The 22424-nt window shown below is 42.3% G+C and overlaps 1 protein-coding gene across 1 annotated transcript; it reads left to right on the top strand.

Annotated features, from left to right (window-relative positions):
• Positions 1 to 6042: 6042 nt before the first annotated feature.
• Positions 6043 to 20714, top strand: GTSF1 (gametocyte specific factor 1). Its single transcript, XM_040989408.1, has 9 exons — positions 6043 to 6103; positions 8399 to 8444; positions 11970 to 12070; positions 13865 to 13991; positions 14441 to 14524; positions 14984 to 15047; positions 16366 to 16460; positions 17749 to 17785; positions 20617 to 20714. Exons 2-8 carry the CDS (start codon positions 8429 to 8431, stop codon positions 17763 to 17765), a joined length of 504 nt encoding a protein of 167 aa, XP_040845342.1. The 5' UTR covers positions 6043 to 6103; positions 8399 to 8428; the 3' UTR covers positions 17766 to 17785; positions 20617 to 20714.
• Positions 20715 to 22424: the final 1710 nt, after the last annotated feature.

Raw genomic sequence — 22424 nt, 5'->3', positions numbered from 1 at the left:
CTTTCCCAAGCCACAAGCAGAGAGGTGGATAGAAAGTGATGCTGCTGGGATTAGAACCAGTGCCCATATGGGATCTTAGCACGTTCAAGACGAGGACTTTAGCCACTAGGCCACACCACCGGGCCCATAAGATGGATTTATAGAGAACAATAAACCTTAGGTTCAAACACATATGACAGATTACAGATCCAAAGAATGATTATGTTGGAATTTCAGCGCCGTTCTGCACAGGTCTAGTCCTTTGTATAATTTTCAATAGGCAAAGTTCCTACAGCATACTTCTGCCATGATATCAACAATTTTTCATGATGTTCCCATTTTCTTACCTATCTATTCAATATTCTCTAAATAATATTAGAGAATAATAATAATAATAATAATATTCTCTGTAGCCTTGGGTTTATCATTTACACCCTAGATGCCAGCACAGAAAGGATATTAATGAGTCCTTGAGAAAAGAATCATAAGTCAAGGAAAAATACAGAGAACAGCCTTCTCAAGTATACCGGTAACTATCACAGGCAGCTTATGTTACAGGCGTAGAACACTTTCATATGAGGACACAGAATGAATCCAGCGTGACGTTTCTATCCCACAGCAACATCATTTCTCTTGGAAAACAGGATGATCTAAGGACAGAAGCTCCTTCTCAGGACAACTTGGGGGTATTTATGTGATCCAAGGTGGCTGCCAGCATGACCTCAAGCCTTATTATTACCTCATTTCTGCATTATAAATCATTCCCACCAGCACCATGACAATGGACAAGCATTATGACAAGTACTGGAAAGTACCACAAAATGGTAAAGATGGCAGTTTCCTTATTCCAAGAATTATACTGTCCCTTTCCCAGAAAAATCCATGAATGCCTCCCCCTCATTCCTGTTGTCTTCTGTAACAGTTTAGACCCAGCAGCTTGAGAAGTTAACTAGTGGGCCAGGCTCTCACTTCTCCATTCTTTGGCCACTCAATAGTTAGTGCTGTTGCTGTTTAGTTTGAATTTATTAATGGCTTCATGACACCAACTGGACAAGGAACAGATTTTGGATTCCCTTCCTCAAAAAAAAAAAAATGATGATGATAACAAGGGCCAATGGCAAAACCGTTTTGTTTTCCACTCATCTTCTATCTGACATTAGCTTTCCAGAGCTGAATGTTAGATGCTCAGGGCAAACTGCCATTGGAAACTCATTTGAACCATAAACTAATTTTCATTGGCTTTCATCATTCCTCCCTGCTCTGCCACCTGAACAACTGTAAGCGACAAACTTTTCAACGTCCTTTAAAGCAATACTACTTCACAAATTAAATAAGCACATCATCTACAGTTCCCCAGGGACTCATTTTGAAAGATTTTGCAACTAAGTTTATTAAATATTTTTGCTATTTTTAACTTTATATTTAACTATAAGATATTAGAATTACATGAGTCAGAGCCCGGTGGCATGGCCTAGCAGCTAAAGTCATTGCCTTGAACGCGCTGGGATCCCATATGGGCACCAGTTCTAATCCCGACAGCCCCACTTCCCATCCAGCTCCCTGCTTGTGGCCTGGGAAAGCAGCTGAGGACAGCCCAAAGCTTTGGGACCCTGCACCTGTGTGGGAGACCCGGAAGAAGTTCCTGGATCCTGGCTTTGGATCGGCAAAGCACCCAGCACCAGCCGTTGCGGCTCACTTGGGGAGTGAATCACCGGACGGAAGATCTTGTCCTCTGTCTCTCCTCCTCTCTGTATATCTGACTTTATAATAAAAAATAAATAAATATTTAAAAAAAAAGAATTACGAGTCAGGAGTTAGTTAAATTTTAGGCAAAATACAAATATTTTAATCTTGCGATGGGTAAAAGTACGATTTATTTGAGTTCTGACATGTTTCTTAAAAAAAAAAAAAAAAAAAAAAGGGCCTGGCGCGGTGGCGCAAGTGGTTAAAAGTCCTCGCCTTGCACGCCCGGGATCCCATATGGGCGCTGGTTCTAATCCCGGCAGCCCCGCTTCCCTTCCAGCTCCCTGCCTGTGGCCTGGGAAAGCAGTCGAGGACTGGCTTCGGATCGGCAAAGTATCGACCCGTTGCGCTCACTTGGGGAGTGAATCATCGGATGGAAGATCTTCCTCTCTGTCTCTCCTCTCTGTATATCTGCCTTTCCAATTAAAAAAATAATAAAAATAAATCTTTAAAAAAAAATAAAAAATAAAAATTAAAAAAAAAAACCTTAACAACTACTAGAATTCCTTCAATCTTTAAAAATGAGAAAATTCACCTAGCAAATAATTTTTCCAATCACTCAACAGTACAAATGCTGGGCCTGGCACGATGGTTCAGTGGCTAAATCCTTGCCTTGCATGTGCTGGGATCCTACATGGCTACTGACTTGCATCCTAGCAATTACACTTCCTTTCCAGCTGCCTGTTTGTGGCCTGGGAAAGCATTCAAGGATAGCCAACGTCTTGGAACTCTGCACCCACATGGGAGACCCAGAAGAAGCTCCTGGTTCCTGGCTTTGGATCAGCTCAGCTCCAGCCATTGTGGCACTTGGGGAGTGAACCAGCGGGCAGAAGATCTCTCCAATCTTAAAATCTGCCTTTCAAATAAAAATAAATAAATCTTCCCAAAAACAGTACAGATTCTTCTTTCTAGTCATTAGGCCAGAGACTTTATTTTAATAACTATTAATTCTAAAAATAAAAGCTATCATTTAGAGCTAAATGCCAGTATACACATGCTTACAATTAGCAACGATCAGATTTAATTCTGGGTATTAATCCTTCCCTGTTAGCTCCCAGAATGACCCCTCTGGTAAATGCCTTGGTCTCTCATTGGTTTTTCTTTCCTTTTCAAATATAATCAACCTGGCTGGAAAAGTAGTCTGAAAGAAACCTCAGCAGGGATCTTTTGGGGTTAGAAAGGAATGAACAAAGCATTTAAAATAGAAAGAATGGATGTGCGGTACATTCTCATTTCAAAATTGCCACAGAAAGACAGGTTTGACTTCTGTTTGTCAAAAAGTTGGTGGGTTGGTTCACTGGTCCTAAATGGAATAGCCTTATCAGCCGACGGTCCTGTCACCCTGACAAGGCATTACTGAGCGCAGTGAAGCCTGACTTTGGATCCCGATCTGCCATCCACTTCTCATTCCTCCCAAACCCTTAGCGCTTTCTCGCTCAGAAATTTCAATCTGCAGGTGTACTTCTGGGTCACAGTCACAGCGTCAACCATTGCACCAGATTACTGCAATTTAAAGCCTGGAAAATCACATTTCAGTTCAAATCACACTGGCCCCACCTGTTCTGCATGAATGCACTGTGATAAATTCAGAGGTTTAGGGTTTCAGAAATTATTTTAAAATATTTCCTAACAATCTGACACGTATTTACCAGAACAGCCCCTTCTTCTAAAATGCTTTGTGCAAAGCTTGCAAGGACTCTTTTTTTATTCTTGGCAATTATCTTTCAGGAAGCACTTTAACAGCTTGCTCCTTCTTGGTATGAATCATTCAGGCCACCCAGGTGAAAGAATAGCTTTTGTTAATTCAAAACAGCGCCTAGGTCAGTTGTTCTCCACCCTAGCTGTGCATTAGAATCATCTGGGTAGGTTTTTTTAAAAATAACTAAGCCCGACTCTTGGATTAATTGCTCTGGGATGAGAACTTGGCATGGTATGTCTTATAAACTCCCCAGATGATTCTAATGTGTAGGCACAACTAAGAACCACCAGGCTATAACAATGGCATCCGCCCAGCTTCCATCAACACTTTTTTTCTTTTTAGGGTCTTAATTCTGAATCTAAGGCTAGTCTTCAACCTAAAGACTTTTAATCAAGGGAGAAATTTATGTTCACAAACTATTCCCATAAAAATAAAATGTCTTGGGCCCAGCACGGTAGCCTAGTGGCTAAAGTCCTCCCCTTGCACACGCAGGGATCTCATGTGGGCTCCAGGTTCATCTCCCAGCGCTCCACTTCCCATCCAGCTCCCTGCTTGTGGCCTGAGAAGGCAGCCGAGGACAGCCCAAAGCCCTGAGACCCTAAACCCGCGTGGGAGACCCGAAAGAATCTCCAGCCTCCTGGCTTAGGCTTGGCTCAGCTCCAGCCATTGCAGCCTCTTGGAGAGTGAACCAGCAGACAGAATATCTATCTCTGCTTTTCTCTATAAGTCTGACTTTCCAATAAAAATTAATTTTAAAAAAATAAGATGCCCCACTCCCATCATCCTTTTCACTAACGCTGCATTCAGATTTGTTATCATTATCGGTTTTATCAAATCATTTTTAGGCTCTTAAGCCTTTTAAGTCTCCCAGAAATCCCAATCTATTAGCATTCAATCTCCCAGGCTGCTTCCCAAGCCTTGGACAGCACAGATTTCTCACAGCACACCTTTTACATCTGGATTTTTTTTTTTTATAAAGAAAGCTTTCTATTTTTTTTAAAGATTTATTTTTATTATTTTTTTTATTGGAAAGGTGGATATACAGAGAGGAGAGACAAAGAGGAAGATCTTCCATCCGATGATTCACTCCCCCAAGTGAGCCGCAACGGCCGATGCTATGCCGATCTGAAGCCAGGAGCCTCTTCCAGGTCTCCCACGCGGGTGCAGGGTCCCAAGGCTTTGGGCCGCTTTCCCGGGCCACAGGCAGGGAGCTGGATGGGAAGCGGGGCTGCCGGGATTAGAACCGGCACCCATATGGGATCCCGGGCGTGCAAGGCGAGGACCTTAACCACTTGCGCCACCGCACCGGGCCCCATCTGGATTTTTAAAAACGCATTACCAACCGACTAATCTACAGCATAACACCTTCCTTTTTTTCCTGTGTGGCCATCAAAGATTCACTTCCCCTTATTTTGTCCTGAGTGCCTTCCCAAGCCATGTTGGACCCCACTGATTTCTTCCTTACAGGAATGCACAGTCTACCATTTCTCTGACATGATTGCATGGTGTGTTAACCCTTCCTCCACTATGTAGGTAAGGTCGAATGCTTATATTCTCATGGAGGAAGAGCTCATGGTTTTTACTTTATTTTTTTTTAAGATTTATTTATTGGAAAGTCAGATATACAGAGAGGAGGAGAGAGAAGAAGATCTTCCGTCCGATGATTCACAAGTGGCCGATGATTGCCCAAGTGGCCGCAACGGCCTATGCTATGCCGATCCAAAGCCAGGATCCAGGAACTTCTTTCGGGTCTCCCACACGGGTGCAGGGTCCCAAGGCTTTGGGCCGTCCTCGACTGTTTTCCCAGGCCACAAACAGGGAGCTGGATGGGAAGTGGAGCTGCCGGGACTAGAACCAGCGCCAATATGGGATCCCAGTGCGTTCAAGGCCCAAGGCTCATGGTTTTCACATGGAAGGCTCAGGGTACGTTTCGGTTTTCCCTATCAAATTGTTAACCCTCTGGTCCTCTTAACCCCACCCTACTCTTCTCACTAACGTTCTCCCAATTCCTAACAGATTCTCGGTTACTGCCATTGCCTTTTGAATTTTGAGATTCTCTACCACGTGCCCAACAGAAGCAGCCTCTCGTGTTCTAGGTGATTAGCTCCCGGCTGTTCCATCCATCTAAGTCCCTTCCCTCCCTCAGTCTAAACAATCTTTCCACCTAGACCACTTCCACTAACAACACTTCTCCGTCACCAGTCGCACTGCCTACCAAGCGACCCCCTTTCCCCGCCAAGATGTGCTCTTTCCTAAGATGGCGGCTTCAGGCCAGGTAGCGAGGCGCAAGTTCTAGCCACACAACAACATGGTTCTGGCGGGGGAGGAGCAAAGGAGTAAAGACTAAAGATTTAGAGGACAGGCCGTAGACAGTGTTGGAGAGACCAAGCAGTGGTGTGCACACACCTGGGGCCCCCTGGGCTGCAGCAGCCATTGTGGTTACCAACCCCACCCCGAGCCTGCATGCCCCCTCACGAGCCTGCGTGCCCCCACGAACCTGCGTGCCCCCACGAGCCTGCGTGTCTCCTCACGAGCCTGCGTGCCCCCACGAGCCTGCGTGCCCCGAGGATGCCCGTCACAGGAAGTCAGGGCCCCGCCCCTTAACGTCAGCGACCGGAAGTGGGCGTTACTCGGGCCAGAAGCGGGCGAAGCCGGCGGTGGGTAGAGCGTGTGGCGACTGAGGTAGGGAAGGTGGTCCGGGGCGCTCCGCCCGTGGTGTCCAGGGTGGCCTTCACCGTCTTCTCCCTTCTCTTTGCCGTTTCTCTGGCCAGCAGTCTTTGGCTTTAGGAGTTCCCAGCGCCAGAGCGGCCACCGGCCTCTGGCGGTCCGTGCGTCGTCGTCCCCTCGAGGGGCTCACTAACACCTGTTCCTACTTTATTTTATTTTTCAATTAACGTTCCCCGCCTGCGCTGCCGTCATCTCTAGCTTGCTCCTGTTTGGTAACCTACTATGTCTTCTGAGAAAAAAAAACCAAATGGTGCTACACCGCTTCTCTAGGTTCGCCCGTCGCACGACAGTCTAGTTGGAGGGACAGTGCGGGGCATGAGACCCTGCTGCTGACGCTTGTTGCGAAGCCACAGCGAGAGCCCTCGGCCTGCTCACTGGCACCAGTGGGGTTTGCATGGCTGCTTAGAACCTTCTCTGGTCAATCCTTCATGTACCCTAATATTAGAAAGTATAACCCTTGATCCTTCAAAAACCTCTTTTATTTTTTTAGTGAAAACTTAGGAGTTAATTATGGATACGGATTACGGCCAGAGGGGTCAGAGTTTCCGCATCCAAACCTAAAAAATCACCCATGTTTAGGACAGTTTTTCTCCAGCGGTTACTGTAGACAGGCCCCTGCGCAGGTTTACTGCCCCGAGGTTTAGGGCTGGCCACTGGTCTGTTCCACCATGGGTTCCAATGGTGCTGTGTCATAGAATGGGGGAAGGGGCGTGGAATTGTGGGAAGCAGCAAAGGAGAGCTTGCGTAGAGACGAGCTGTAAGTCTAACCATTTGGGGGGAGTTTTCCATGAGAGGGATTTCCTGCAAATAATAAGCTCTTTTTGCCCACAGTCAATAGTGGAGATCTCTTGTCGAAGAGGATTCAAAATGAAGAAGCACTTCTGGTCTTTCCATTTGCTGCTATCGATTTGTTTTGTTTGTTTTCATAACTGTGTTAGCTATATATTACGGGCCTCTTGGGGCCTACCATTTAGGAGTTTGCCCCAGCTCAGAGAGGAAATGATGAAGATTTGGAAAGTCTTTCCGTGGCGAGTCTTGTCACTTTAGCATGTAAGGACGGGAAGGGAGAAGGGCAGCACATTTAAGGTGTGAAAGCGGTCGGCCACGGTGGCTCTGAGCATTTGGGATGGGTAGGATGTAGACTGCCTGATGAGGTTACCAAGCTTCCTCAGGTCCTGCAAGGAGCAAGGCTGGCAGCCTGCCCATCCGGTATTTTTAAGGTACTTAAGAGGAAGGCTTTACAATAGTACGTTCTTCCAGTGTTTGGCTGGAAATAAATACTTACTTGTTTTTATTTGGAAAGCAGATTTATTGAAAGAGGAAAGACCAAGAGCTTCCTTGCACTGGTTCACTCCCCAAATGGCCATAATGGTCGGGACTGAATCAGTGCAAAGCCAGGAGCAAGGAACTTCTGGGTCTCCCGTGCGAGTGCAGGGTCCCAAGGCCATAAGCAGAGAGCTGGATGGGAAGTGGAGCAGCTGGGACACAAACTAGCATCTGTATAGGATCCCAGCTGTTACAAGTTGAGGATTAGCAAATTGAGCCATTGTACCAGGCCCTTACTTGCATCCTGGACATTAAATAGATTAAACCCTGATGCAAGTCCACAGTGACAGGCTGTTGTGATAGCGCTTAGAATAGACTTACATCGTGTTGGTTGAACACAGATTAGTTTTGATAATAATTGGTACTGGACTCTATGATTTATTACAAGAGTATGAAATAGGCAGTGATGTTAAAATGTTTCAGGGGGGCCCAGCATGGTAGCCCAGTGGTTAAAGTCCTTGCTTGCATGCACTGGGATCCCATGTGGGCGCCTGTTCTAATCCCAGCAGCCCCGCTTCCCATCCAGCTCCCTGCTTGTGATTTGGAAAAACAGTCGGGAATGACCCAAAGCCTTGGGACCCTTCTCTTGTGTGGGAGACCTGGAAGAGGCTCCTGGCTCCTGGCTTCAGATCAGCGCAGCTCTGACCAGTGCAGCTGCTTGGGGGATGAACCATTGGACGGAAGATGATCTTCTCTGTCTCTCCTCCTCTGTACATATCTGACTTTCCAGTAACAAGAAATAAATCTTTTTTTAAAAAAAGTTTCAAAGGAGTATTTTTATAGGCTTTAAAGAGGAAAAAGTTTAAAGGAAGGAGAGCAGATACTTTAGGCTTCATGGGTAGCTTCATATCAAAGTAACTACCATCTTAGACTTCCTTTCAGTATATTTCATCTAATTTCATGAATCACATTTTTTTTCCTCAGCACTTGGATACAAGCTCCTTAATTTCCACCATGGAAGAAACTTACAGTATGTACTGATTATTACTTTTAGTAAATAAGTTAAAACTTTGTTGTGAAATATTTGTATTTTTCCCTGAATTACTAAAGCAGAAAGAGGCCTGTGTGGTATTGGTGTAAAGAAGTTCCCATCACTTGAAATTGAAATAATCAAAGGAAATTGAAAAGCCGCAGATGTTTGAATAGCCAGTAGCTGGTACACCTGTAAACCGTGTTTTTATTAAATAAGGCATTTTCAGCTTCTCAGGACTCTAGCTTCTCAAAACAGTAGTAGTAACTCTTGCTTCCAAACAGCCATATTTGGAAGGAGTAGCCTTACTAGGGAGGAATTTGGATGGGAGAGAGGGTTCCTCCATTTGCAGTACATTCCCCCCCAAATGCCAGCAGTTGCCAGGCTAGGCCAAACCAGAGCCAGAAACATGAAGCTCAATCTAGGCTTCATGTGGATGGAAGGAACACAAGTACTTGGACCACAGTGCACATCAGCAGGAAGCTGGAATTGGAAGCTGAGCCAGGCTTTGATCGCAGGCCCTCCACTATAGCAGCATCTTAAGCACTGCCCCCAAATGCCCATCTCTGCCTCTGAGTTCTTAGTGACACTTTTCAGTAATCTTTTTTTTTTTTTCTTAGCAAAAAATTTCACCTGGGAGCATGTTAGAAATGCACAGTTCCAGGCCGCATCCCAGTCCACTCTGGATGGCAATCCACATTTTAACATAGTCCCTAAGTGATTTAAGAATAATGGCAACTCCCAGTGAAACTGTTGGAAACTGTAGACAGTGGGATGCTGGACTGTCTGACATTGTCTATACCAGCAATGTCTGGGTACACTTAAATAACAGACTGTTGGGCTCATGATTCCTTATAAAGGATGATACTATTGTAGCAATGTGGGAAAAATCAGTCTGGGGGTGGGATTTGGGGGGAACCCCAGTCTCTATGAAATTGATCCATAAAATTCAAAATTTAACAGCAACAAAAAAATATTAAAAGAATTGTGCTGAAGATTGAGATGTGCAGCCTCAGAAATAAATAAATAAATCTTAAAAAAGAAAAAAGGTTTATTTGCTTTTATGAAAAAGGCAAATATTAGGGGAGAGAGAAATCTTCCATTTGCTGGCTCACCCCCCAAATGGCTGCAGCAATTGGAGCTGAGCTGATCCAGAGCCAGGAGCCAAGAGCTTCTTCCGGGTCTCCCACGTGGGTGCAGGGGCCCGAGTGCTTGGGTCATCCTCTGCTGCTTTTCTTGGCCACAAGCAGAGAACTGGGTGGGAAGTAGAACAGACAGGACTCAAACTGCTGCTTATGTGGAATAGCAGCACCTCAGGTAATGCTTGCCACGGTAATGCACCAGGGCAGGCCCCAAAATTGGTTTTTTTTGTTTTTTGGTTTTTTAATTAAAAATTGGTTACCTGGAGCTAAAGAAGGTGAGGTATGAGAACTGTTAAGGGTCATAATGTGTCACTTTTACAAGACGAGAAGTTTTCAAACATTGGTTGTTTTAACAGTGTAAATACTTAATACAACCGAGAAATGACTTAAATCGTAAATTTTATATTTTACCACAATTTATATTTTTTTTTATTAAAAATCAAAGTTTCAAACCCAGCACAGTAAGCTAGCCCTCACCTGCATGCACTAAGTTCCCATTTGGGTGCTAGTTCACATCCTGGATGCTCCACTTCCCGTCCAGCTCCCTGCTTGTGGCCTAGGAAAGCAGTCGAGGACGGCCCAAAGCCTTGGAACCCGCACCTGCGTGGGAGACCCAGAAGAAGCTCCTGACTTTGGATTGACTCAGCTCTGGCCATTGTAGCCACTTGAAGAGTAAACCAGTGCATAGAAGCTCTTTCTGTCTCTCCTTCTCTCCGTAAATCTGACTTTCCAATAAAAATTACTTTTTTAAATGTGAAAAAATAAGTTTCTACTTTACAAGATCATATTAGAGTAACATAACTTGGCAGTGACCAAGGAGCAAAGCACTGAGGTAAGAAACTCATCTATTCTGACATATGCCACTGTGTGGACAGTATAATGCACATGAATTATAAGATATGTCCAACCTGTCAACTGTCAACATGGCCTGAAATTTGCTAGTGATGGAATGGATTAAATGAAGGGAAACTAATGAGAATTTCATCTGTAAACTCCCTGGGTGTCCTAAAGCTTCAGAAACAAGAAAGGATTACTGGTCAAGAAGAGCCTGCTTGGCATAATAAGCCTGTTTGTCCTCCGATATTTTTCCTTCCTATTCATTCTGTCCTTCAAGTCACCTTTCTGGCTCATTTGCATCATGATCATGGTTAGCAATTTATTCCATGTTTACCACTCTTCGAGAGAAATTGTCTGCTTCAGTTCCCCACAGGCTTTTGATTTTCATAACAGTCTTCTGGTTTATAAGCTTCTTATCAAATGTGAACTGTTTATCTTATTTCACATTTATCATTGCCTTCAGGTATCACAAGAACATTTTGTTAGGTTGTCCCTTGTCCTTAATAATACAAGGGAGTCTCAAAAGTTTGTGGAAAAATAGAATAACGCACATACTCAAAATGTGCTTAACCATCTAATTTCCTTAATCAGAGTTGTTAAAATTGAGGGAATGAGCCTGAGCATTTTGTATAGCCCAAGGGCAAATACAGACTGTGCTCATTTTTTACACAATAGTTCCTTATTTTACAGTCATCTTGACTGCAGGAGTTTATTTTGCAGGGTGGGTTTTTTTTTGTTTTTTTTTTTTTTTTTTAGCTAGCCTGTTTGGTGGTCACTGGATTAAAGAATTCTGTTTTATTTAATCTGTGTTCTAATATATAGAAGCAAAACCATTTATTTGACTGAAATGTTGGCTTCACTTAAGAACCAACTATGATTTCTAAAATCAGGAAATACATCAAAATTAAAATAGACATACAATATCAATACTTTTTGTATCCACTAATATTTCTCAAACTTTTGTAGAACATGTAACTGTTACAGAATGGTGCTTACCAATTTATTTTCATGTCAGGGAGTACTAGTAATCGATGAGTTGGATGCTTTAGTAGTACAGTATTTGGGATGCCCACATCCTGTGTTAAAGGACATGGATTGAGTTTCTGGCTCCAGTTCCAATTCCAGCATTCTGAATATGCCCACTCTGGAAGGCAGCAGGTGATGGCTAGAGTAGTTGGGGTCCCAGGTCCTGAGTGGGAGGCCCAGACTGAGTTTCAGTCTCCTGGCTTCAGCCTCACCCACCCTTGCTGCTGTTGTGGGCATTTCGGGAGTGAGCCAGCAGATGAAAGACCTCTGCCTAACATCTTTCTGATTTTAAACAAACAAAAAAAACCTCATGAATGGAGAACTTGCACTGCCCACAACTGTTGTTGGTTCTGCTTAAGACTCAGTACTCAATTTTGTCTTCTAAGGGTTACATTTTCATGTAACCTAAAGGCTGTCTTGTTCTATCATTACATATTATTTGGGAAAAAAAAATGGTCATTGTTCCTGAAATGCTTCCATTTTACAAAGGCCTGTTGTACCTGCTGTATTTTTCTTCCAGTTGACTCCCTGGACCCTGAGAAGCTATTACAATGCCCCTATGATAAAAACCACCAGATCAGGGCCTGCAGATTCCCTTACCACCTTATCAAGTGCAGAAAGGTAAGTGTTGTCTTCATAAACTTGCCCTCTAGTGCCCTTCTGACTACATTTCAAAAGCCACATTTTATAAATATCAAATGATTTTAGCATAAACATTTTCATAGAATGTCAGAATTGTTTTAGGAATCTACTTCTGTGTTAAATACCAAAATTTGTAGAAAAGAGTTTGTTTATTCCTTGAGGTACATTTTTTTTTGTTGTTTTGGTTTTCTTTCTCCTGGCTAGTGACATCCTTTTAAACACATCTCTGGCATCTTCTCAGCCTTTATAAAGCAGAGGAAACAGGAATTCTTGTTAGCAGCGGGAGATCCTTCTTATAAGTTTGATGTGTTCATTACCCCAGTAAGGATTGAATTCTGCAGTGCAGTTGTTTCTGATTTGTTTGTTGTTGTTGAGACATTTTAGAGAAGTTGAACAGATAAGGGATAGCTCAAGAAAGAGTATTCCTCAAAATATTAAATTGTTAGAGTTTAAATAATAAGCATCTTTTTAAAACAAAAATCTGTTTTTCTTTATGGTCACTCTCTTATGATCCTAGCTGGTACAAATTAATGTTTCATTAATTCAGTCACTTTGAAGACTTGTCAGGATCATCAGATACAGAGGCCAAAATTCTGCCAGGATTCACACTTCGAAAAAAGTTTTGGTATTTAATCCAAACTATATAAAGTTAGATTTCTAACAGCCTTTGAAAAGCATTTCTCTTTCAGTCCTGGAAATAGAATATACTTTTGTTATTTTTCTAGCTCTTTAATTTCTAGAATAAGAATCTTTGAAGGATCTCTGGACAGTATAGATAATCAGATGCCACTATCACTTCCTCCTCTAAGCCCTCAACATTTGCCAAGGACAGTAATTGGGAAAGGGAGCCAAGTGGTTAAAAAAAAAAAAAAATGCCTTTATAGCCCTCTCTTATAATAGTCTTAAACTTTGACCACAAAATTCTTTGCATGGAATACCTGATACCCCTCATGAAAATGCTGTGGATTTACACCCAACAAGTTTCTCAGCCCTATAGTTTTTTAGCTTTCTCCTCACTTCATATGATTTTTGGAGTTTCGTTTGTGACATCTTTTTCTTTTCCTAACGAACAAATGTCTTAATTGTAATATATATTTATCATGGTATGTTGGTGATATTAAGCCCTTTGTTTTAAAATAAGGAACTTGGGTCACCAAAGTAGTCGCTCTCATTTGGGCTTTCTCTGAATGAAGAAGCTGAAATGAGAGCGTTTGAAGCCTCGTTTCTAGCATCGTTGCTTTGAATGTCCTGTTTTACTTGGACAGATCATTGATTCACCTATTCTGCAGCTTCTTTCCAGCAGCTGTTTTCCATCCCTGTTGTATCACAGTTGCAGGAGCACTACTGCAATGCAGACTCCAATTGTGTTTTAGCGTTACTGTTCACCCTATCAGCTTTCAGGGTTGTCCAGAGAGCTCCACCATTACAGGCTAGCTCTCCTAAATTGTGTGACCTTGAGAAATAAATAGATAAGGTGTGGTTTAAATACCCGATGCATTGTTTACCTTTTTATAAGCCATTTAAAACTCCAGGGTCCATTGTCAGTCTGTATTAATAACAAAGAGGTTTATGTTTTTGAAGTATGTCTGATGGTCTGAATGAATGAATAAGTAATTCACTTTTAATTTCCTACTATGAGTTTTCCGACCATAGCTAAGCCATAAATTTACTGCAGCATTGTCGGGGAGCCATTTATGGAATAAGACTGAGTCATTCCCATTAGGCTTTAAGAGATCCAAAGAACTGACAGATTTCTTCATTTTGGTTGTACAGAATCATCCTGATGTTGCAAATAAATTGGCTACTTGTCCCTTCAATGCTCGCCACCAGGTCCCTCGGGCTGAAATCAGTCATCATATCTCAAGCTGTGATGATAAGAGTTGTATTGAGCAGGATGTTGGTAAGACTGACTAGCTAAAATATTTCAATTCTAGAGGGCAGCCCTTTCAGATTTGTATTATGCTGCATTATCAGCATGAGTTTTGGCTTTCATTTCAGAACAGTGCTTTTCTGCCCTTGAAATTTTTATCTCATAGCAGCAATAAGGTGTCAGTTAATATGTGTGTCAGAATGCTTTCTCATCTGAACATCCTGATTCCCTTTGCTTAATAAATCATCTAAAAATAAAATCCTTTTATTACCATCAGTATGGTAAACATTATTTCTTTCTCTTCTGTCAGCGAAGATAGAGGATCCCTGTGTTTAACTTTTGTGTTACTTGTTTCTGTTTTTGTTTATAACAGAGCCCCATTCAGCTACCCTGCAGTCTTTTAAGTTACTAATCCCTTACTTAAAGGGATTGCAATAATTTGGGAATATCCCCTTTCATGTCAAATTCTTGTCTTGCAGTCAACCAAACCAGGAACCTTGGACAGGAGACTCTGACCGAGAGCACATGGCAATGCCCCCCTTGTGATGAAGACTGGGATAAAGGTGAAGGGCCTCCACAGCCTTTTCTTGTCTAAATCTTATCTCCTTAAGACAGAAGGAAGAGTTTCCTTTTTTATGAGCATACCATGTTGTTTGGAAGCGTCTTATTATTTTTATTGGACCCCAAAATGAACACATTTGTGTCGCTGTGCAGACTCATGGAACAGTCTATCCCCCTTGATTGGAAAAAGCACTTCCTTACATCTGTTATGTTCTATAAATTGTGTTGGACCATCTGTGTGTGATTGTTACTGGGCACGTTTATTATTATTTATGTCGCTTGTGTTTATATCCTTCAATTCAATTCCCGCTACTGTGTCACTTAGGCAGGGTATTTGATTAATTTTTACTTCTCCAAAGTTAACTGTGTCATTTTCCATCTTATAAATTCAACTAGCATGAGCTCGTGTCTTATCTTACTTTCTAGTAGTATCACAAACTATATTTTGTTTCCTTTGGCAGATTTGTGGGAACAGACCAGCACCCCATTTGTCTGGGGAACAGCCAACTTCTGTGGCAACAACAGGTAATTAATCTCATTCCCAGCCCTGCCTCCTTAACTAAAGTGTTCTGTTACCATAAAAAGCCACCAAAGCATGGCTTAACCTCAGCCTTAATGATGTTCCCTAGTGATAACTTAAATATTATGTTGGAACCTTTTTCCTTACTTATTCCTTGATTTATTGAAAAGTCACGTGGCTTTGTGCTAATCAATGAAGATACAGAAATGTTACAACATGGTTTTAACACAAGAGACAGTAGTGCCAGACATTCTTTTAATTGGATGTTTTGCTAAGTTTACATTAGTAGTTTGAAAGAGTTTATTCAGGTGTACCACTTGGATCACTTTTACTCTAAGAAACTAGTATCCAAGAAGTAGCAGCATTTGAGAATAAGAAATCCAGAGTGTTTGTTGGGTAGAAAAAGCATGTTTTCTTCCCACCAATTTTGTACCTAACTTAAAACTTAAAAAAAAAAAAAAAATTGGGATTTATCTGTTTGAAAGGCAGAATTACAAAGGCGAGACACAGAGAGAGAGAGAGAGGGCCTCCATGTACTCATTCCCCACATGGCCACAGTGGCCAGAGCCAGGCTGATATGAAGCCAGGAGTCTCTTCCAGGTTTCCCATGTGGATACAGGGACCCAAATACTTGGGCCCTCCTCCACTACCTTCCCAGGCCACTAGCAGAAAGGTGGATCAGAAGTGGAAGAGCCAGGACTCAAATGGGCTACCATAAGAGATGCTGGCACCACAGCATATGGAGGCTCAGCCCGCCACACCATGGCACCAGCCTCATAGAATTTCTCATTACCACTAATATTCAAACCTTAGAAAATGAAGTTTCAAACCAAAATATTTCTGGATTTTGGGCTAAGTGAAATATTTACCAATTTTTTATTAAGTACTGACATCAATTCTTTTAACTATGCTATTTTATAAACACTAAAGGTTACATTTTAATTTTACCTCAAATTTATGATATTTTCTGCCTTTGATTTGGTTGCCTTAGCATTTTATTTTTTTATATCTTAACGTTTATCGAGTGACTTGATGAGACTGTCATACAACTGAACAGTAGATGGCATTGCTGTTTATCTCAATTCCTGGAAAAAGAAAATGGCTAGACCCGTCTTAATGGCAGGAAAGAACAGGGAGTTTTCCAGAGACGTGGTAATCATTCTAATTGCAGGAGTATCTTGATGGAAATGTGTTTACATTTCAGATGAATGTAGGTTGTTGTTTTCCCAATAATTACCAAAAAAAAAAAAAAAATACACACTTTTGTTTCATGCCTGCCTGCCTGACAGGCTAACAGAGTCAAATTCATCTTTGTTTTTACAGCCCTGCAAGCAACATAGTTATGGAACACAAGAGTAACCTGGCTTCAGGCATGCGAGTTCCCAAGTCTCTGCCTTATGTTCTGCCATGGAAAAATAGTGAGTAAACCAGGGGCAAAGTGCTTCTCCTCTTATCCTGTGCCAGACACATGTGGTCTTGATTATTCAGACATCTTCAGTCTGAATACCTTGCATTTGCACAGTGCTGAAAGTGAGTGCCTCTTCAGATTTTGTCCTGAGCGCCTCACCGACTTCACCTCAGTTCCAGCCCTAGTTTGGAATAGGAAAGTATAAACACGAAAGTGTAAGATGTCAGACAGGAGACTGTCTCCAAGGTGGGTGACCACTAACAGCAAACACCATGACCACATTTGGGGATCGATAAGGAACTATCGATTTCAGCTAGAAAGAAATTATCCCTGGTTTTAAGGACTATCTATCAGTAAGCAATTGGAGTTAAAAATTGGATTGCCAACATCATGCAAAATACAAGATCAGTAGATACATTTCTAGAGGAACTGTATAATGGAGACTAGCATGCCAAGAAGTAAAGACACAATGCAGTATGCATCTCTACTCCTGAATAAACGATGGACTGTCAATGAAACTGTAGGATGCTGGACTTTCTGTTGTCTATACCTACAGTGTCATGATAGACTTAAATAGCAGAATGATAGACTTGTGACGGTTGTTTAAGGACTATACTGTTGTAATAATATAAGGGAAAATAGTGCAGAGAGGGGAATGGAAGGGTGGAAGGGGAAATCTCTGAGCCTATAGTACTGTATGATGAAAAATAAATAAGGCAGTAATCCCAACAACCTAAAAAAAAAATTGGGGTTGCCAGAACTTTCTAGAAAGATGCAGCTAGAGAGAAAGAGAAAAGGAAGGCAAGATGTCCTCAGAACTGCTTGAAGAGTGGTGTGTGCAGATGTCTTCTGTAGCCACTAGAGGCCCTGCTGAAGAAACAGGCGTCAGATTCACATGGTGCCAACCTAATAAGGAAATTCCCACATGTGGAACACCCAGGATTTTTTCTTTTTTAATACAAACTGCCTTTTCTAACATTGCTTCCACATTCACATTCCCTTGATTTCAGTCTTTGCTGCCTTGTACCAGAGCTAATGTGGGGGTGGCCAGATGATTCCCTTCAAAACATTTCTCTTTGGTAACTTGGAATTGCCAAAATAACAAGATCACTAAATTATATACCAAAAAGGTAATAGGCAAAGGACCCTTGCCCTTGGTCTTGAATAGAATTCAGTCACTAATTTTAAGTTCTTCTAACTCAGGAATAGGAACAAGCCATTTGTGTTCAGTAAGACTAGGAGATGGGATGGATTTCATTTGACATGGTATATTTATTTTAAAATATTTCTACTCATAGATGGAAATGCACAGTAACTGAATATCCGTCTCACCAAGTAAGTGAGTTTCATTTCACTATCTTTTAGATGGTAGCAAGATTTAACCGGACATAAAGCAATTTGAGTCCAATTTTCTTTCAGATTATGGTACCAAATTAAAGTTTTGTATGTGCATGTGTTTTTTAAGTATATAGCCTCTGTTATGGCTTTACACACTAATGAGTAGGCATTTACTCGTTAAATTAGAATTCTGTGACTGCCAAGTGTTTTCCCAACATCAGTACACATTGCCTTTTCTTTTCTGTTTTGTTTTATCAGAGTTGCCTGTCTGCATCTATTGTGTTTCCTTTAATGGCCTGAGATTAATCAAGCAGCTGTGCTTCACTGCTCTGCAATTCTTTCCTGTGCAGCATAGTTTAACACTCATCAAAAAATTCATACTCTTTTTAATGGGCACTTAAAAGTTTTGAGTCTTTGAGAGTTTTGCACAGTTGAGTTTGCCTGGGCATTTGAGTTAGTAGTACTTCACAAAATCCATATGAAGAAACCAAAAACTCCTTTCCACGAAGCCTTTCTTTGGTTACCCCAGGTACCCGTGGCAGAGCCAGGTTTGACACTTTAACTGCAGTATTGGTCAAGCTTGCCCAGCCACATTTATCTTGGGCGAGGGAGTATTATAAAGGCCAGGGATGGGAATACATCCCACCTGTCTAGTCACTGAATGAATAAGTAATGGGCCTGTTGCCTTCTAGGTCAGTCACTCTCCCTGGACAGTGAAGCTGATCAATCTGTATGAATGTTAATTTTGTACCAAAAATATTGTTTGCTCTGGTGAGAAGCAGAAAGAAGATCCTGAGGTAGCCAGTAGTGTAACACCACAGGTTAAACTACCAATACTGTACTGGCATCCCATTATTTGGATGCATATTATTATTGGAGCATCCAGCTGCTCCAAATCCAGGCCAGTTCCCTGCCATTGGACCTGGGAAAGCAGCAGAGGATGGCCCAAGTTCTTGTGCTGCTGCACCCATGTGGAAACGCCTGGCTTCAATCTGGCCAAACCCTGGGCATTGTCAGCATTTGGGAATGAACTAGATGGTGTTTCTTTCTCTCTCTCTGCCTCTTCTTTTTCCTCTGCCTCTCCCCCTGTCACTGTAACTCTGCCTTTCAGATAAATAAGTAAATAAATCTTAAAAAAAAAAAAAGGATGCTGAAAGTAAACACCCCTTAGCTACTGATAATAGTATTTATTGCTTCTTGCCACCAACCATTTCTCCCAATAGATTTGGTGTCAGATTATCTGGCAGCTAGAAAGCTTAACTTGACCCAGAAGGGGAAGAGACACAACAGCACTGGAGTGTGTCAGGAAGGCATACCATGGACCCTACCTGCAAACAGTGCACTTTGCGTTCCCTCTCTCACATTGCACAAGGTGTCTGATGAGCACACATTGTGGGCAGTTGTCTAGTAAACTGGCTACTCTTGAGATGGAAACCTGGGGGAGCTTCCCCGTGTGTAACTCGAGACCAGACATGTGTCTCTTGGACTGTAACTCTCTGCTCTTAAGCATACACACTGAAAATTTATTTTTCTGTGTAACCCCTGAGGAACAAAAGAAAATTGTTCTGGGTTAGGCAAAAATCCTTGGGAAGCCACAAACCACCTCATTCTCTCAGTGAGATGAAGTTTCTTCTTTTGGTTGGTTGGTTGGGGTTTTTGGTTTTGGTTTTTGTTGTTGTTATTGCATGCTTGTTATTACCGAATTTTTCTAGCTGGTTTGGAAGGACTCAAAAGAATTAAAAGACGTGAATTATTCCTATAGGGAACTTCAGTTGGGAGAGATTTTGTTGTGGTGGTGATGGTGGTGGTTTTATTTTTTCATTTGAAAGGACAGAGTTAAGAGAGAGTGAATGAGAGGCAGCTTCCCATCTGCTGATTTTCTCCCCAAATGGCAGCATCCCCTAACTGAAGCTGGGCAGCAGGCGCTTCATCTGGGTGTCAGCTATGGCTGCAGGGACCCAAGTGTTTGGGCCATCTTCTGCTCCTTTCCTGGATGTGTTAGCTGGGTTGAAAGTGAAACAGCTGGAACTCAAACCAGTGCCCATATGGGATGGTGGCACTGCAGGTGGCTGTAGAAGTTTTTGAATATGATACATGAGCAAGGTTTGTTGACTAAGCACTTAAGGTATACTTCATCCCATTTGTGGTTTGTGGTTGCATTTTGTTTGAAAACTTGTTTGAAAGAGTAATAGATCTCATACCTACTGGTTCAATACCCAAATGACTATATAGCCAGACTGAAGCCAGAGGCCAGGAACTGCCTGGGTCTCCTGCTACTTTCCCAGACATGTTAGCTAAGAGCTGGATCATAAATGGATCTTGGAGCTTAAGTGGGACTAAACCAACAATCCAGTGTGGGATTCTGGTGCTGCAAGCTTAACGAGCTACACCAGAACTCCAGCCCCTTGTTTGTGTTTTACCCAGCTCCACTTGTTACTAGACAAGTGACTCAAAAGCTGGTAACACTAAATTAATTTTGTGCCCAAATATTCATTGTAACAGCTTACTGTATTGTTTAATGAATGGATAAGTGATGCATGTGAGAAGGACAAGGTCAGTCACTGACGTTAATACTGAACTGTCTGAAGGAGTTAGCTGTCTAAAGAGTCAGTGTTTTTATTTTGATAACAAGTTTGTATGCTTAGTGGTACTCAAGACCTGAGTAATGGTCAGAAGGCACTTGGTGTTCCGCCATCAGCGGTAGCAGAGTCCTTCAGCAGACATAGAGGGTTTAGCTGAGCTATGGTTGTGCAGCCTGTTGTCGAGTATAGTTGGTGCTTTGGTCCTTGAAGGGAACTGACAACTGTCCTTGTGTTGTTTCCTTGCAGATGCCAGACACTAGAAGACTCATTGTTCCTGCTACCCATGAGCTCTTCATTTTTTTCTTCCTAATCTGATTATACAATGATAAACGGTGACTTTCAAATTGACAAGTACCTTTTATTTCAGCCTCCTTTCACTAAAACCTCACTCACTTAATGTGAAAACACCCACACTCAGAAGAACCTCTGTGTGCACCCTCCATGTAGATAGTTTGGTTAAGTACCTACAGCGGCCAGGGCAACAATCACATGCCATTCTTCATGAATGAAACTGAAAGTCCTCTTAAAGTAAGCGAGAAACCTGGGTTGATAACAGTCATTGTGTATAAGTGTTCGCCAGTTCACTTGGGCCAAATTCTTGGGAGGATGTATGGGATGGGCTTTATTCTGATTCGTGCATTTGTTTACCCAAGCATTACCATTGCAAAACTCGCCATTCTTTGTTCAGAATCCTTAGGACATCTTACTGCCCACATATTTTCCACTCAGGAGAGGTGGAAAATATTATCTCTCCACAATTCCAGCTAGAAATTGTGCCAGCTGTCAGACTAGATGTGGATTCTGTAAGAACAGAATGTGGAATGGCAGGGAGAACCCAGTGTACCTATGGAGAAAAGACATGCTGTCCCCATGTGGGTGCAATTTGCTGAAGCTTCAGAGCTGACACGTGTGAGAGACTGGTGTGTACCTGGGATGTGCATGTAACAGACTTCTGAAACCCTCAAGGCCGTGGCTGCCTAGCGTCTTGTGGACCCCCAGTCTTCCCCAGAGCAGCCTTGTTTGTTCAGCTGTTTACAGGTTTGGTTTAGATTGGGTTTTAAACTGTCTAGCCTGGAAAGGAACTTGGGACCTGGTATAGATAGGCACTTGAATGAAGCTAAGAGACAAATATTTCCAAAATGTTCTCTCCAGCATTGTTTGCAGATAACAGATAAGGGGTGGGTGCCTGTGGAATGCCTCCTTCCAAGAATTTTACACAAAATAGGATTGTCCTAATGAAGTAGGGCTCCGTTTATTTAGTTCAAAGTTCTAAAAACAATCTCAGTGCAGTGCTATTTCTTTTCCTAGCTATGTACTCTGAAGTAGTTAACCAGACTGTTTCTTCAGGAAAGGAAAAAGGAAGAGGCCCCTGACACCCCCAGCCCTGGTCCCTGTGTGTGTGCATCAGGCAGCACCTCCCAGCCTGACTTTAAAGTAGCCCCAGGACTGGAACAGACCAAGCCCTTTGGATTTGTTTGCTTTGGTGATGACAGATCGAAACTGTATATTACACTGGTATCAGGGAACTGCTAGTTTAGGAAAAGCAAGTAGAGAAAGAGTGGTTGCAAATCATTAACTACTAAAATACAGCTCAGCCAGAAAGTTATGTAGAAAGCAGTTGCTTTGTTTTTAAAGTGACAAAATGAGCTAGCAGCTCTCATTCATGAAAAGCTCCAGTAGCTTCAGAAGGACATGTGTCTGCTTAAGACCTCTGGTCATCCCAGAACATCGGACCTTTGGGAGGGTGATCAACCCGCTGTGTAAGAATGTCTGCCCACGTACATTTTGTTAGCTCACACACAGCAGCCAGTCCTGGTTTTTTCCTTAGTAAATGAACTATTGCAGTCGCCGATTTGTCTGGTTCACAAGCTTTAAGAGTCTGCTTGGTGCTTTTATTGGACCTAGGACTGGCTAATATGGACTTAGTGTGATGGAAATGTGGGGAGGATTCCCAAACACTGGTATACAGAAGTGCTCTTTATCTCAGCCACTTCTGTCACAAGCTTGGGAGGTAGCTAGCTTATCTTTGAACCCCTCCTTTTCAGAGGATGCCC

The sequence above is a fragment of the Ochotona curzoniae genome, unplaced genomic scaffold (assembly GCF_017591425.1).
Source record: "Ochotona curzoniae isolate NIBS_2020 unplaced genomic scaffold, NIBS_Ocur_1.0 contig_1014, whole genome shotgun sequence".
Lineage (NCBI taxonomy): Eukaryota > Metazoa > Chordata > Mammalia > Lagomorpha > Ochotonidae > Ochotona > Ochotona curzoniae.
The sequence above is the reverse complement of the archived record's forward strand: the minus strand, read 5'-3'. Positions and strand labels throughout refer to the sequence as shown.

Excerpts from the sequence above, each read along its gene's own strand:
- GTSF1 (XM_040989408.1), top strand. Across the intron at positions 13,992-14,440 it reads TTGTATTGAGCAGGATGTTG|TCAACCAAACCAGGAACCTT; the intron begins GTAAGACTGACT and ends CTTGTCTTGCAG. Across the intron at positions 14,525-14,983 it reads TGATGAAGACTGGGATAAAG|ATTTGTGGGAACAGACCAGC; the intron begins GTGAAGGGCCTC and ends TTCCTTTGGCAG.